This window comes from Danio aesculapii, chromosome 5, assembly GCF_903798145.1.
Source record: "Danio aesculapii chromosome 5, fDanAes4.1, whole genome shotgun sequence".
Classification (NCBI taxonomy): domain Eukaryota; kingdom Metazoa; phylum Chordata; class Actinopteri; order Cypriniformes; family Danionidae; genus Danio; species Danio aesculapii.
This window is the reverse complement of record NC_079439.1, coordinates 47,676,930-47,691,665: the sequence shown is the minus strand read 5'-3', so window position 1 is coordinate 47,691,665 and position 14,736 is coordinate 47,676,930. Positions and strand designations below refer to the sequence as shown.

At 34.7% G+C, this 14,736-nt stretch overlaps 1 protein-coding gene across 3 annotated transcripts in view; it reads left to right on the top strand.

Moving 5' to 3' along the window:
* edil3a (EGF-like repeats and discoidin I-like domains 3a) overlaps nt 1-14,736 on the top strand; it is a 338,241-nt gene that overhangs the window by 303,067 nt on the left and 20,438 nt on the right. For all 3 annotated transcript variants that reach the window (XM_056458380.1, XM_056458381.1, XM_056458379.1), the window contains one exon: nt 7,734-7,889. In XM_056458380.1, the coding sequence (XP_056314355.1) occupies nt 7,734-7,889 (156 nt within the window). The remainder of the gene's footprint in view (nt 1-7,733; nt 7,890-14,736) is intronic.

Below are 14,736 nucleotides of genomic sequence, written 5' to 3'. Positions count from 1 at the left end.
GATTTGCTGATAAAAATAAAAGATTTGTTCACCCAGCTGTCTAGGTTTTGATAAACGGCAACATTATGTTTTAAGCAGAGCCATAAATGTACCTGATAAGTGGCCATTTCCTAAAAACACCTGACCTTGTTCAGCAGCTACTTTAAAAGCTTCTGTTTGATTGCAATGAAAGGGACCATGGAGAGAATTGCAGGAACTAACTGTATTTTGTGTTCAAAAATATCTGGAAACCAGTTTGCCTGTTATCCTACAGCCAAAAAGCCACAAGAGGCAATCACTAGGGCCCAGTCAGTTTGGAAAATTGTTCAAAAATTGCCAAATCTGACAGATTCGAGCCTGTGGGTGCTGGAGTGCTGTTGTTTTGGTAGTAAACAGCAAATATTGCAATCGCACAGGTTTCCTTTAGTTATAGCGCCCCCAAGCATCACAAATGCATGCCATCCTTCAATTAGATTGGGAACAATCCGATTATCATGAACATTCAGCTTACAAAAATGAGATCAATAAGTCAGTATGGGACAAATAAATAAATAAATTAATTAATAATATATTGTATAATAGACAAACAAACTTTTGTGTGATTTATTGTTTTAACAGTGATTTACTGTATTTTTTTTTCAAACTTTTATCAAAGTAAATGCAATATTAAATCTATATAAATAATAAATGTATGCACATAAAAGCAGTGTACACAATAAATAATAAAAACTGTCATTTGTTAAGTGTATGATAATACATTGATTAATTACCCAAGGTTCCATCATGTTTCTTTCATTTAAATACAGATTTTCAAAGTTGTGGTATTATTTTTGAATCAACCTGTACTGTATGCACAACAGATTTGTACAGTATTTTGAACAGTAATGTACGGGTAAGTCTCATCACTTCTGGGTGCCTTTATGCTAACCCAAAGAGCATAACCATTTATTTTTTTTATAACCGAGTTTTTTTTTTTTTATTATTTCCTATTTTTTTTCCTTGGACGTTTTGAATATTGCTATTATATCAAAAATAGACACTACTTGACAAAAGTCTTGTTGTCAATCCCAGTTGTAAGAGCAACAAATAATAATTTTACTTCTATTTGATCATTTGCAAAAGTGTCAGAAGGTTGATTTTTCCAATGAATCATCTGTTGAACTGCTTCCCAATCATCACAAACACTGCAGAATACGGCAAATTTCTCAGCATGATAGCGCTCCTTCTCATACTTCAGCCTCCACATCAAAGTTCTTGAAAGCAAAGAAGGTCAAGGTGCTTCGAGATTGGCCAGCCCAGTCACCAGACTTGAGCATTATTAAGCATGTCTGGGGTAAGATGAAGGAGGAGGCATTGAAGATGAAGTCAAAGAAGCTTGATGAACTCTTTCTTTGCCATTCCAGATGACTTTATTAATAATTTTTTGAGTCATTGCAGAGATGCATGGATACAGTCCTCTAAGCCAATGGGAGTCAAACACACAATAGTCATTCTTTTTTCACTGCAGCATGACTTTATATTCTATACTGTACATTATTTCTGTTAAGTGACAAGACTTTTGTCTAAGCAAAGTCAGACCTTAGTGTCCTAATTAAATAATTAAAAATCAAGGCATGATCATATTTTATTTTAGTATAATAAGCGTAATCTAGAGGCCTTTGCCTTTCATATAAGCCACTTCTGATACCAAATGATCAACTAGAAGTCAAGTTATTATTTGTTGTTCCTAAAATTTGGACAGGTGACAAGGTTTGTCAGGTAGTGTAAATGAATGGCTTGGTTAGACTGCTTGTCTTAAAAGTTTTATAGATATCACCATTAGTTCATACTTCTCTGAAAGGGGGATGCGATGAGACCAGTTCATGTTTATTCATGTGGTGTTCACCATAAAGGCTTTAATTCAGGCAAGATGTTAAAAGAAAATCAAATGTGTTAATAGAATTTAAATTTTTTCTTGTAAGCATGCTTGATATAGTGCTACCTTTAGTTCCTGATTAATGTGTGCACATCAGTAATGTGTGAGGTTTTAAGGAAGGTAAAAAAGTGAAGAATAATAAGATCTTAGCAAGTCATTCTGTTTTAATTCCAGACTGGAGATCCTGTGATATGTAATTACATGTATGGCATTTATTTTTAACCACAGCTTGAGCACTCCTCACTTGCTGTGTGCACACTATACTACTGTCTGCTTTATTAGATGTTATATGTTCTTGTAGAGCGAGAACATTACATCTTTACTTGCATGTGTACCTTTGCTTCCAACTCTCCAGACAACATGATACTGGGTCAGAAAATTCAAAGGATTTTAAATAAAAAGGCTTTTCAACATAGAGCCAATTTAGTCCAGCGACAGGAACCCTGATATTGCAACAGTATAACCATATGAAACCTATTTAATTTGATTTTTTTCATGTGCCAGCTTTTCCCAGAATGTAATTGTACAGTATTTCTATGTAAACTGCATGAGCTCTGCAAAACAAAATTTGCCAAATATACTAATGTTAATGATGAATATCTGTATGCAGGTGTTATATTAGAATGAAAGGACAATAAAATACATGAATGGTGTGAAAGGTGTTTCAGTTTATAGTTCATTTATAACACTGAAAAAAAGGTCATTGTGACTTTTTACTTAACATATATATATAATATATATATATATATATATATATATATATATATATATATATATATATATATATATATATATATATATATATATATATATATATATATAAAATTATTATTATTCTTTTTTTTCTGGCTGTTTCTATTCTACTATTCAGATTTTCTTTTCAGAATTTTCAGTATATACAGTCAAGGCCAAAAATTAATCAGCCATGGCAAATTCTGACTTTCATTAAAGTTACTTTTATTCAACCATCAAGTTTTTTTTTTTGTTTTTGTTTTTTGTTTTTTGGCTGGAAATGACAGGCTTCTCCCAAATGATAATAAGATCATTGTATAAAATAAATAAATAAATAAATAAATAAATAAATAAATAAATAAATAAATAAATAGATTTGATTTAGTGGGTAATTCATACAATCATATTTATACAGTTTAGTATGATTTGCTTATCCCCCATTGATGGTAGGGTTTAGGGGCGGGGTTGAGTGCCATGTTTTTTTTTTTAAATCATACATTTTTGTACAACTGAACTCATACGAATTAACCACTAAACTGACTATATAGTAAAATATTTATGTTTCGTCGTGAGAGCTGCCTGGTATCTCTCACAATTGTTTGCTATAAACCTGCAATAACAAGTTAAAATTTCACAATTCTGACTTTTTTTTTAAGTGTATATCCTTTTTTTAATTGTAAGGAAGCCTATATTTAAACAGCTGTGAGAAAATAAAAATACAATTCTTAATAAAGAAAATTCTGAGACCTGGAAGGAACGTGATGGTGGGGAAAAAATGGGTGGAAGGAAAAAAAAGGTATTCCCGGCAAAAAAGGAGGGTTGACATGTAAGAAGTGAACAGGAAGTGTTTGTGGAAAAACAGTTTTGCGAGGGAACGCAAAAAGATCTTTGCATTCCCTCGCAAACATCTTTGAAGATAACGTAAAACATCTTTTTTCCCATTACTCTGTTTTTTTTTCTTCCACCCATTTTTTTTATCTCACCCAGTTTTCTTTTCGTCCACTCATTTTTTCCCCATCATCATGTTCATTCCGGGTCTCGATATAAAAGAGATTATGAAATGTACAACTAAATACTTACTTACTCAGTCAAAGCTGGAGGACTAGGACACACACTACGGACAATTTAGCTTACCCAATTCAGTTATAGCACATGTGTTTGGACTGTGGGGGAAACCAGAGCACTCGGAGGAAACCCACGCGAACAGGGGGAGAACATGCAAACTCCACACAGAAATGCCAAATGGCTCAGCCAGGACTAGTGACTAAATATGTATTATTATTTATATTCCATAGTGTATATTCCGTAATTTCCTAAGTATTGCTTGAAGATAATTACAGCAAACAATTTTATTTGTTTATTTATTTTTTACAATTTGCCAAAATCCAATCCGTAGGCATCTATTGTCAAGTTGAAGGATAAACTTGCTAGCCATTGTACAGTATGTCAGCATGAAAACGCATTTATTTCAGTAAACAAGTTTACTTGAAGTCTAACCAGACTGTACAAGTTATTGTCAGTGCCACTGAGCACAAACACATGTCTCTTTGTTAATTAAGCTTTTGGGTTGAACCTTAGTCACAAAAGTCATTGCTATTCAACTGGTGCATTTTACAATAGGCTATTAGCAAATGGTGTGCCACTGGCTCTCTAAATGGCGCAGAAGGGCATTATAACCAGTTATATATCTAGCGCAGTGTAGACAAGCATACTTTCTGCATTTTAAAAAGCCAATTTAGGTGATTTGGGCAAGTTTGTGCCATTGTCTGATTTGCATAATTTCTTTAGTGAATTGAGCATTAAAACAATGCAGACAGCACGGGCAAATAAACACTGCAAGCAGCGAGCGCAATTCATTCTTAACAGATCCCCACATTGGGTTTTTTATTATCATTTAAGACAGTCCGCGAGCTAAAACATTTGAATTCATTTGCCGGCATTGAAGATAAAACACTGTGTGCTCAGGTTTTACACGTAACTGCAATTACTGCTTCAGCGTCAAGGTCCTCCTTTGTTCAGAAGGACTGGCTTGATTCATTGGTCTGAGTGAGATTAGCTTTGGGTTCAAGCTTCTGTGTGAAATCAAGGACAAGCAGGTGTGTCAAGCATTTCCATGCATTCCGGGCCACTCATTCTCATTACACTTATCATTGTAATTACCTTGGAAATGTCACATGTGTTATAAATTGCTAATTAAGTAACACTTTTAAGAGATTAAATTATTTCTGCTTTCCACCATTTAGAAAAAATATGTATGCATCCATGCTTATAAAATCATATCAGGTCCCCCTAGATATGTGTGTTGATTGTTGACTAAATTTAATTAAAGACAAGTCAAGTGAAGGTATATAGCTGTGTCTCTTTCACAGAGCAATAAAAGGAACAACATGTTGGTTTTTCAGTGACTTTGGTGGAGAGGCTAAGCATGAGTCGTGTTGCAATAAACACAACAGTAAAGCAGCAATATAGAATAGTGATATAGTAACCACAGTTTATATACAGGTCAATATAGACTGCCTCTGTAAATGCTGTATTCATAAAACAAGAAACACACAGTATTGGCCGTTATTATTGTACCTTTGAAGGGATTCCATTGATTCTATGTAACAAGTTCATCTACAACCTGCACCAGCAAGATATAAACTTACGTGGTTTAAAAGGGAGCTTGTGTCATAGTTCCTGCCAAGGTTTCTTTCTTATTCTTTCATGGCATTTTATGTCCTTGTCATAGTCACATACAACTTGCTTTTTCAGTATTTATTTTTTAACTATGGTCACACTTTATTTTAATGGTCTGTTTGTTGAATTTAACTTACATTGCATCTACATGTCAACTAATTCTCATTAGATTAAAAGTAGACTGTTAGGTTGGGGTTAAGTTTAGGGATAGTGTAAGCTGACATGTACTTGCAAAGTTTCTTGTAGTCAGTTAAATGTCTGTTGAAGGAGCAGTATCAACAGATATTAAGCAGACAGTCTACTAATTCTTAAATAGACCATCAAAATAAAGTGTTACCTTAACTATTTTCTGTAAACTTTCTAAAGCATCCCGCTTCCTATTGTAATAGATGTTAAAGCAGTGTTAGGGGTAATGCATTACATAACATGAGTTGCACACTTGTTTTTTTTTATTATGTTTTTTTTATTTTGTTACTTTTTTTAACTACTTTTTAAAGCTGTAATGCAAGATTGTTACACAGTAAAACCCAACAGTCAACTTTATCAAATGAAATGAGTGTAGTTAACCCAAAATTTACTGGAAATTAATTCTACTCATTTGAAAAGAGTTTTGAACTGAGTGTTAAAGGTAATGAGTTAATTAAATACCTAATTACTTCAACTTAAATGGAGTAAGTTCACTGTACTCGTATAGATTTTTTTTACTCAAACAGTTTGTTGCAATAAGTTTCCTCAAATGGTTTGAGTTGCCTTAACTTATTGGGTTTTACTGTGCTCATTTGATTCATTTACTCAAATAGATTAAGTTCACAGTACTCAGGATTAGTTTTTGAACTTAAATGGTTTGTTGCAATCGGTTTCCTCAAATGATTTGAGTTACCTTAACTTTTTGGGCTTTACAGTGTATATATAACTTAACTATATTATATATACATTTTTTAAAAGAATAACTTTCTCCAACACTGGTTTATTGTTTACAGAATTGCTATTTTTCTATATGGTGAATGGCACATAGTGCACCATATAGGGGATAAATAATTCAGAAAGTCTAAATATGTTTTCTGTTGAGGTGAATGAATGGTTTCGCATGCACAGGCTGCTCAGGTTTAGAGACACAATCTAAACTCTTACAGAGTGGATATCTTGCAGGAGCCAGCATAAAATACAAAACACACAGGACACATCTGAATCCTTTACAGAATGCTATATTTAAATATGGAGAAAACTTGAAAATGGTAGTCAGGCTCAAAATTACTATTAAACTGTGGCTGTCATATGCTGTCAAAGTCAGCTTTACAAATGCTTTTATCCAAAAATGTTATCATCATTTTCTCATCTCAGTTTGCTCCTCATGTGTATAAATTCTTACTGTTATTGAAAACATAGAAGATATTTGACAGAATCTGGGTAACCCAGCAGGTGTCATTTATTTGTTAACTGCCATAATATGGAAAAAATGGAAGTTAAAGTGAACATGAACATGAAGTGAACAAAAAATTTTTTAGGTTTTTTTTTTGTGAGAAATTATTTGAAGTCACACACTTTTATGAAGATTTTAAACTCATTTTTATATTTTTTAATGTATTTTCTAATCCACTCATTTCAATATGATGTAACATCATCAAAAATGTGGGTAAAATATTTACCCATGCAGATGTTAATCTGTTAAACACTGGGGTTCATCATGTTGACCAACAGAAAGCTGATTGTTTTAAAGTGTGTGTGAAGTGTGCTTCATACATCACTATGTACACTATTTAAAATGGATGCTAACATTTAGCTAAAGTGACCACATCCTTATGATTTGAGATAATTGGGAATTTGGTATTTAGCCTCTTCTCTTAAGGGCAGTGGGTGTATGTAATTTAAGTGGTTTTGTTAAAGTATCATCTGAATATCTGCCTGTGCAAACAAACTAAAACAACTTCTCTCTGATGTCAAGATAATCTGTACAAGTCTCTAACAAGTGCAGTCATCAGTTAAACACACACACACACAAAATATATTTCATTTCATTAGTCATCTGGAAAATTAAGTTTACCATTGCCGACAAACAGTTAAAGTCACGTTTAGGTTGTTATTTAAACCAAATGACGTAAAACACAACAAAATAAATGTTTGTTTTTCAGCTTTGCAACAAAATTCTCAGTAAATACAAGCACATAAAATATTAAACAAATGCAATTATCACATATTGCTGTGACTAGCAATCACAGTTCTGCTGAGCTGAAAGAAAAGGCTACTTCTTATTGCCCATTTTGCTGTGCATAATGGATGATGCCCTCAAAACAAATATACAGGATTTTTAGAAGTTATTGTCAAAGATACGAGTGAAAGACTCAGGCTATTTAATGAATCAAACGGTCACTAAATTCTCTTTTTGAAAGAAAAGCACTCATTCTCTCCTTTTCTCTGTGTTTTTTTTTAGGTTGACATGCTTCGGCCAACAAAAATTACAGGCATTATTACCCAAGGGGCAAAAGACTTTGGACATGTTCAGTTTGTCGGCTCCTATAAGGTGGCTTACAGCAATAACGGTGAGAGATGGCTTATATATCAGGACAACAAACAGAAGAAAGACAAGGTAGGTTCTTTCTTTTACACCATTGCATGTCAAAACACATATTATTGCAAGACCAAAAGAACTTTTCTCTTTTGACCAAAGGGGCTTTTATCTCAAGGTTGATCTGAATCACCTTGGTTTAAATCAGTTTTAGTACATACTGTATGAGGTTGTTTTTTTTTTTTTTTTTTTGCGAAACCTAAACAGCACTCTAGATTGTCATTGTTGTCATAAAACTGGCTTCCAATGCACATGTTTACATCCCAAAGTCAATGAAAGAAGCACCTCCTTGTCTGGAAACTGGGCTGTATATATTCTTCTCCATCCTGTCCCAGAACAACTGGACAGACTCTGTCTCTCTCTCTCCATGGCCTGCCTATGCCCAGATAACAGTCCAATCTGTCGGCCGCAGTGAAGTGCGTGCCAGAAATGTTTGTTTACAACCCTCTAGTGGGTTACGAGCTTCCAGTCCATTGGCCTGAGCTTGTCTTTTGAGGCTTTTGACACTGTTCTGAGACTAGCAATAAACATATCGATTTGTATATAAACATCATGAGGACATTGTTTAGTAAACATTCATCAAGAAGTCTTGGTTATTAAAGGTAGCAAAATGGATATTGGTAGCAATTGACTTTGACCATAATATTTGTTTTTCCTACTATGTATGATCACTGGTGTTGGGGAAAGTTTAGAAAGTAATGCATCACAATATTGAGTTACTCTCCCCAAAAATGAACTGATTGTGTTACTTAGTTACTTTTTATGGAAAGTAATGCGTTATATTACTTTTGAGTTACTTTTCCTTACCTGGCTGAGGTTTGATCTCTTTCAGAACTTGAGGGGGGGGGGGGGGGGGGGGGGGTTTCTGCATTTTTTATAGAGAAGCTCTGCATTAAACATATATAACATGCACCTTCATTTTCCTTTTAAAAAAGTAGAATAGTATTATATTTTGAGAACTTTCTGAGCTCAGAGCTATACATGCTGTATATACAGATTAATGAAAGCATGTAAAGTAATGTGTTTGCTACTTTTGTACGTTTTGTGTTATTAGTTAATTCACTAATAGTGGTATTAGTAAATTCACTGTCCATTGAGATAAAGACCGCAATAAAGCCTAAGAGTACTAACATGAAATAGTTTATATTAAGGCAAAAACAGATTTTAAACATTTAAAATGTTTTATAACAAAATGAACATTAAGACGATAAACAACATCCCCAAATACATTAAGTAAATTACTTCACGTGGCCTTAACAAATGTGTAAATAGTTTCCCAAAAGTGAAAAAATCTTACTATATTACAAAACGTAGTTGCTTTTACAGTAGACAGTGGCTGCATCTCCTCAAAAATAAAAGCAATAACCTTGTTTTGTTTAGTTTAGTAGAATTAATTTGTAATACCTGGAGAATGTGAACTGATGTCAATCATTTGTTGTTTAGCTGGTACAGTGGGGTGCGGGTGTAGTTGCATCCAGTTTTTTATTTTTATTCATTTATTTGTTGTTGTCATGTTTCTTGCAGTTGTCAAGAGTTTTACTTACATTTACTGTAATCTATTCTACACTTAAAAACAATCCACTTCTTTTCTTTCTTGATCAGTTCAAAATAATAAGAATCCATTGCAAAAAAGCACGTCTTCGGCCTGCCATTTTTTCTGTTTTTGACTGTATATAGTGGGGCGACGCGGTGGCGATGTTCACCTCACAGCAAGATGGTCGCTGGTTCGAGCCTCGGCTGGGTCAGTTGGCATTTCTCTGTGGAGTTTGCATGTTCTCCCAGTGTTTGCTTGGGTTTCCTCTGGGTGCTCCGGTTTTCCCCACAAGTCCAAAGACATGTGGTACAGGTGAATTGGGTAAGCTAAAATTGACCGTAGTGTATGAGTGTGTATGGATGTTTTCCATTGAAGGGTTGCGGCTGGAAGGCTTAATAAAGGGACTAAGCCGGAAAGAAAATGAATGAATGAATGAACTGTCTGAACCAGTTCGTTAAAAAAGATTGTAGTTGTCGTGAAATGGTTTGCGTCTTCAGTACTATCATACCAGATACCCCCTCTGACTTGAATTAAACCAATGTTCTGAGTAATTCAGTTAGTAGAACATTACACTGACTCATCTACTGTAAAAAAAGAAATCTGATGATGATGATAAGTCCAAGCCGAATGTCTGTTCCCTAGCTGCACGCTCGCTCATTAAGTGTGTGATTCAACCTGACTAAGGTATTTTTTATTCCGCAATGTTTTGTAAAAGCCATTTAAGCAAGGTAAAAAGTAACTCAAATAATATAACTTATTGTTAAAAGTAATGTGTTACTTATGATTATTAATATTATTACGTAATATTATTATGTAACGTGTTACCCCCAACAATGATGATTACCAATTTTGAACATTCTTCAAAATATATTATTTGTGTTGAACAATTAAAAATAAACTCTTGTTTGAAACAACTGGCGTGTAAGCAAATAGTATATTTCTTCTTCTTCTTCTTCTTCTTCTTCTTCTTCTTCATCTTCTTCGTGGTGGTGGTGTTATTTATTTATTTATTTATTTATTTATTTATTTATTTATTTATTTATTTTAAAACTACAAGATAATTGAAATAGGGCAGTGTGGCCTTGGAAAACAGGATTTATCTGTTTGTGACCTTAATAGTGGCTATTTTGTCATGCATCCTTGATTTTATCCTTGATTCTTGAGTTTATTTTACATACTGTCATAATCTTTGCATTTGGCTACCTTTAGAAGGATGTGTCACGGTGGGAAAAGGAAGGCTGCTGAGAATTAGCTGGCACAGGGTCAGCACCTTCGCAAGCCAAGCACAGCATGGATCTTCAGATAATAATGTGAAAAGTCAGAGATAGCCTCTTACGATTGTAATGAGATTATTAAATCCTGATCTGCACCCCAGTGTTTCTCACTTTTCTTTCTTAATGCCGTCCCCCCCTCAGTTTTTCTCAGTTTTTAGCCTTTAAAGCTTCATTTCACAAAGCCTGTATTTAATAATACTTGGTAGCATACATAATAGAATCATTTATGGGTGGGATGGAGAAATCGAAACTGAATCCCAGTTTAAAATTACATTTAATGTTGGAGTCAGTGGTTAACTGGGATGTGAATGAAAGAAGTTTGAATAGGATCTGACCATATCCCCATAATCTTTTTTTATTAATTTCTTCTTGCTCTGTATTCAACATTCATCCATTACAATGTGTCAGAAAACCCCAAATAAACCATATTTTTTTTTTGTTTTAGAGAAAATGTAATTTGTGGTTTTCAAAGAAAATCACTTATAATGCTTGAATGCTGGTGCCAAGTCCTAATGTTTGCATTGTTTAAAAAAATCTATTGAAATATTTCCGTTTCCTCTTGGTTCAGTTGGATTACACAAAGCAATTTTTTTAAATAGCAATATCTCATTGGTGAGTCACATCTGTTTATGTTGTGGGTAGGCATGGGACGATAACCGGTTTCAAGGTTTACCGCATTTTGGAAAAGTCAAGGTCTGTTATTTTTATAACCACCAAATATTCTGCTATACCCTTCCTAAGGTATATAAGTATTTATTGTTTTTTTTTTACATGTTTTTCACAACTATTTTATTTAGTTTTTTAGAGCAACAGTACATCCATCAGAAATGGAAAATCCACATCAAAAGCTACTAGTACAAAATATTTTTAATATTTCCTGATATAAAATATATTGTGTTCAATTGGGGGACAGGGGGACGGGGGGGTGTAGTAGTTTTTTTACCCAGACATTTAAAAAGAACTTTTTTTGGAGCAGTAATGACAATACCCTGATACTGTGAAACAGTGATATTTTTATCCAAGGTTATCATACCGTCAGGATCTTATACTGGCCCATGCCTAGTTGTGGGATTCTTCTCATATCAGTAATCCATCAGACAGTAGCTCTGCAGGCATACTGAAGCTTTCTTTGTCATTATATCACTGTATTTTGTTCATTTTGAGCAAGAATCAGCTTCATTGGTGATGAATTGTTGTTCTGAAATATTCTTCTCACCTTATTTCAGTTAGCCGTTTCATACAGTATAATCATTGCTCCAGGATAACTCATAATTAATTTTAAGAGGCATTAGAAGAACAAATGCTGCTAGTTTTCATCCAGTGTACATTACAATAAACCCTGGTTTGTTGAGTCAGATTGCATTGTCGCCACAAGCAAATACATTTTTAAGTGGGCTGAGACCACCATTTTCCATTAATCGCATTGTTTTTGTATGGATCTGAGTGATTGCTGTGTTGATACACACCAGATAAACCAGGAAAAAATTGACTGGATTCCAAAATGACCAAGTTAGGGAAAACCACCCACATTTCAACAGTGTGAATTGGAAGCCATCACAACACTCTGCAATCTGCTACTACAGCCTCACTGTGTTTACATTTGTGCTCTTGCTAACTGTTCTAACTCAAACTTTACATTTAAAGTAAATCTGAGTTGTTTGCAGCCTAGTATACAGCTCATCTTCAGATCCTTATTTGTATGTATTGGTTCTCTATTATCCTGATAAAATGTATAAGAACCATAAGCATTTGTTGGCAACCTACTTGCTTACTATATGCTAAAAGCTAAAAGGCATGGGGGCACCATGGTGATGCTAATTTCTGGGTTGGTCTGCACAATTATGCAATCCCTGCAACCTTCTGTTAGAGCCAGCATGGTGGCGAGAGAGAAACTGAAGGCAAAGTTTGTGAATAAATGTAGCTGTTACCCTGTGGTTTGCTTGCACTGCACCTGGCGAAAAGAGAAACAAATTGACAAGCTGCCATTGTCCAGAAGAGAGTGCCGTCAATGCATTAACAACTAGTTGTTCAGCTTGCTTCTGTAAACACTACGTGGATTTAATGAAAATTGATTCATCGTTCCTCAATATAACCTTCTCGGTGCATACAGAACAGCATTAAGCACTCAAGAAATGACTGACAAACACATTTGTCTGTAGTGTGTATATGTATGTGGTCTGTGATCACACGTGTGTAACTTGTTCTTCAGATCTTTGGCCAAAACCCAAACCTATTTGAGTGTGCCTAGCCTCAAGAGACTCACCACGTTTTGCTAACTGACTCCCATAATTGCTTCCTCACCCCAAAACATCCACACAAACAATGTCCCAAAAACATCTTTTACCTGTTTTCAGTCTGAAATCATCAGTCCCGCTGACGCTTTTGGCTGGGAGGACACCATGACTGGCACATTAATACACGCCCATCATTGATTAGCCTCGAGTCAACGTCAAGGGGTTAATTAGCCTGTGAATAGAAGTATTCCCTGACCGGCAGTGGGGTCAATAGCACATTAGGTGGCAGTAAATAAGATCATGTCCCAAGATTAGCTGCCAGTGGTTCCCCTTCCCCCATCCAAGCATGTGTGCACATCCCCTTTGGTGAACACTCAAAGAGGACATGGAGCTCTGCTGTTCATGTTAGTTTTAATTGTGTTGTATATTATACTTCTAAGCATGAAGATGACAGTTTGATTAGCAAAAATACATGGGCTCAGTGGATTTATGTCAGCATTTGACTGAGTTATAATTGAATTCCTATAATCAGTATGACGAGTGGAACGCAATACATCAAAGCAGATTGATTATACACCCATTGTATTATCTGTATCGGTGTCAAATCTTGATGTACAACTAAGAAAGGTGCAAGTTCCCTTGCATCTTTTGCTCGTAGGTGCCCTTGGTGTCCTCATTGCAGAAATCAATACTGTGGAAACATTGCCCAATGGGTTAAATAGGAGGCACAGACCAGAACAGATTGAAGGGGAAAAGTAAAACTCTATTTCCAGCCACTGAGCAGGACGTTTAAAGTGAGGCTTTGTGACCCTCAAAGGGCAAAGTGGATATTATTAAAGAGAGCACCTTTTAAATTTTAGAGGTGTCCAACTGAAATGTCTGCATCAAAGGGGTAGTTCATCCTAAATGTATGCCATCATTAACAATGTTTGCATCCACCTATTTTTATACACATTTTGGATTACAACATAAAAAAAAGCTTAATGGAAATGACAAGTTGTGCATAATTTTTTTATTTTTTTTTTTATTTCCTCTTCATCCTCTGAGGCACAAGTAATTTTTTATTTTTTTTATTTTTGTAATACCACTTTATACTTTATGGTACCCCTTTTTGTGACAATTTTAACCTCTTTGACTTACTGGATGGAAACATCATTTGCATGTTTTATGCTATATTCCAGTTTGTTTGTTTTTTGCTCATAAATATAATTCACAATTTCTCATTCAGATGGAAAAAAAGGTATTTACTCATCTTTCACTTGTTTCAAACCAGTTTGAGTTTTGTTTTGTTTTTTAACACACGCAAAGATTGTTTCTCTATATGAATCCCTCATGTGTATTAAAAGCAAAGTTCACCCAAAATTGCAAATATTGCCATCACTTACTCACTCTTCACTTATTCCTAACCAGTTTTGGTTTTGTGTTGTTCTTCTTGTTGCTCTATTGAACATAAAAGCGATATTTTGACGAATGCTGGAAACCTGTAAGCATTGACTTCCATGAACAAACATTGTGGAAGTCAATGCCCAGCAGGCGCAGTATGTCAACATGACGTCAGATTGATGTTGCACCCCAACGTCGTGGGACGTTGCATTTTATTTGAAAATGAAAATTAGGTTGACATCAGAACTCAACGTCAGGCAGACATCATGTCCAATGTCGGACAGATGTTGCATTTTGCAACCTAAAAACAACAAAATATCAACATCTAATGAAGTTACAGCTTGCCGTTGTGTGAACGTTACCCATATGACGTCTATCAGACATTAGACTTTGGCTGCCATGCCTGATGAATAAATGTCAGTATTTGTTGTCAATATGATGTT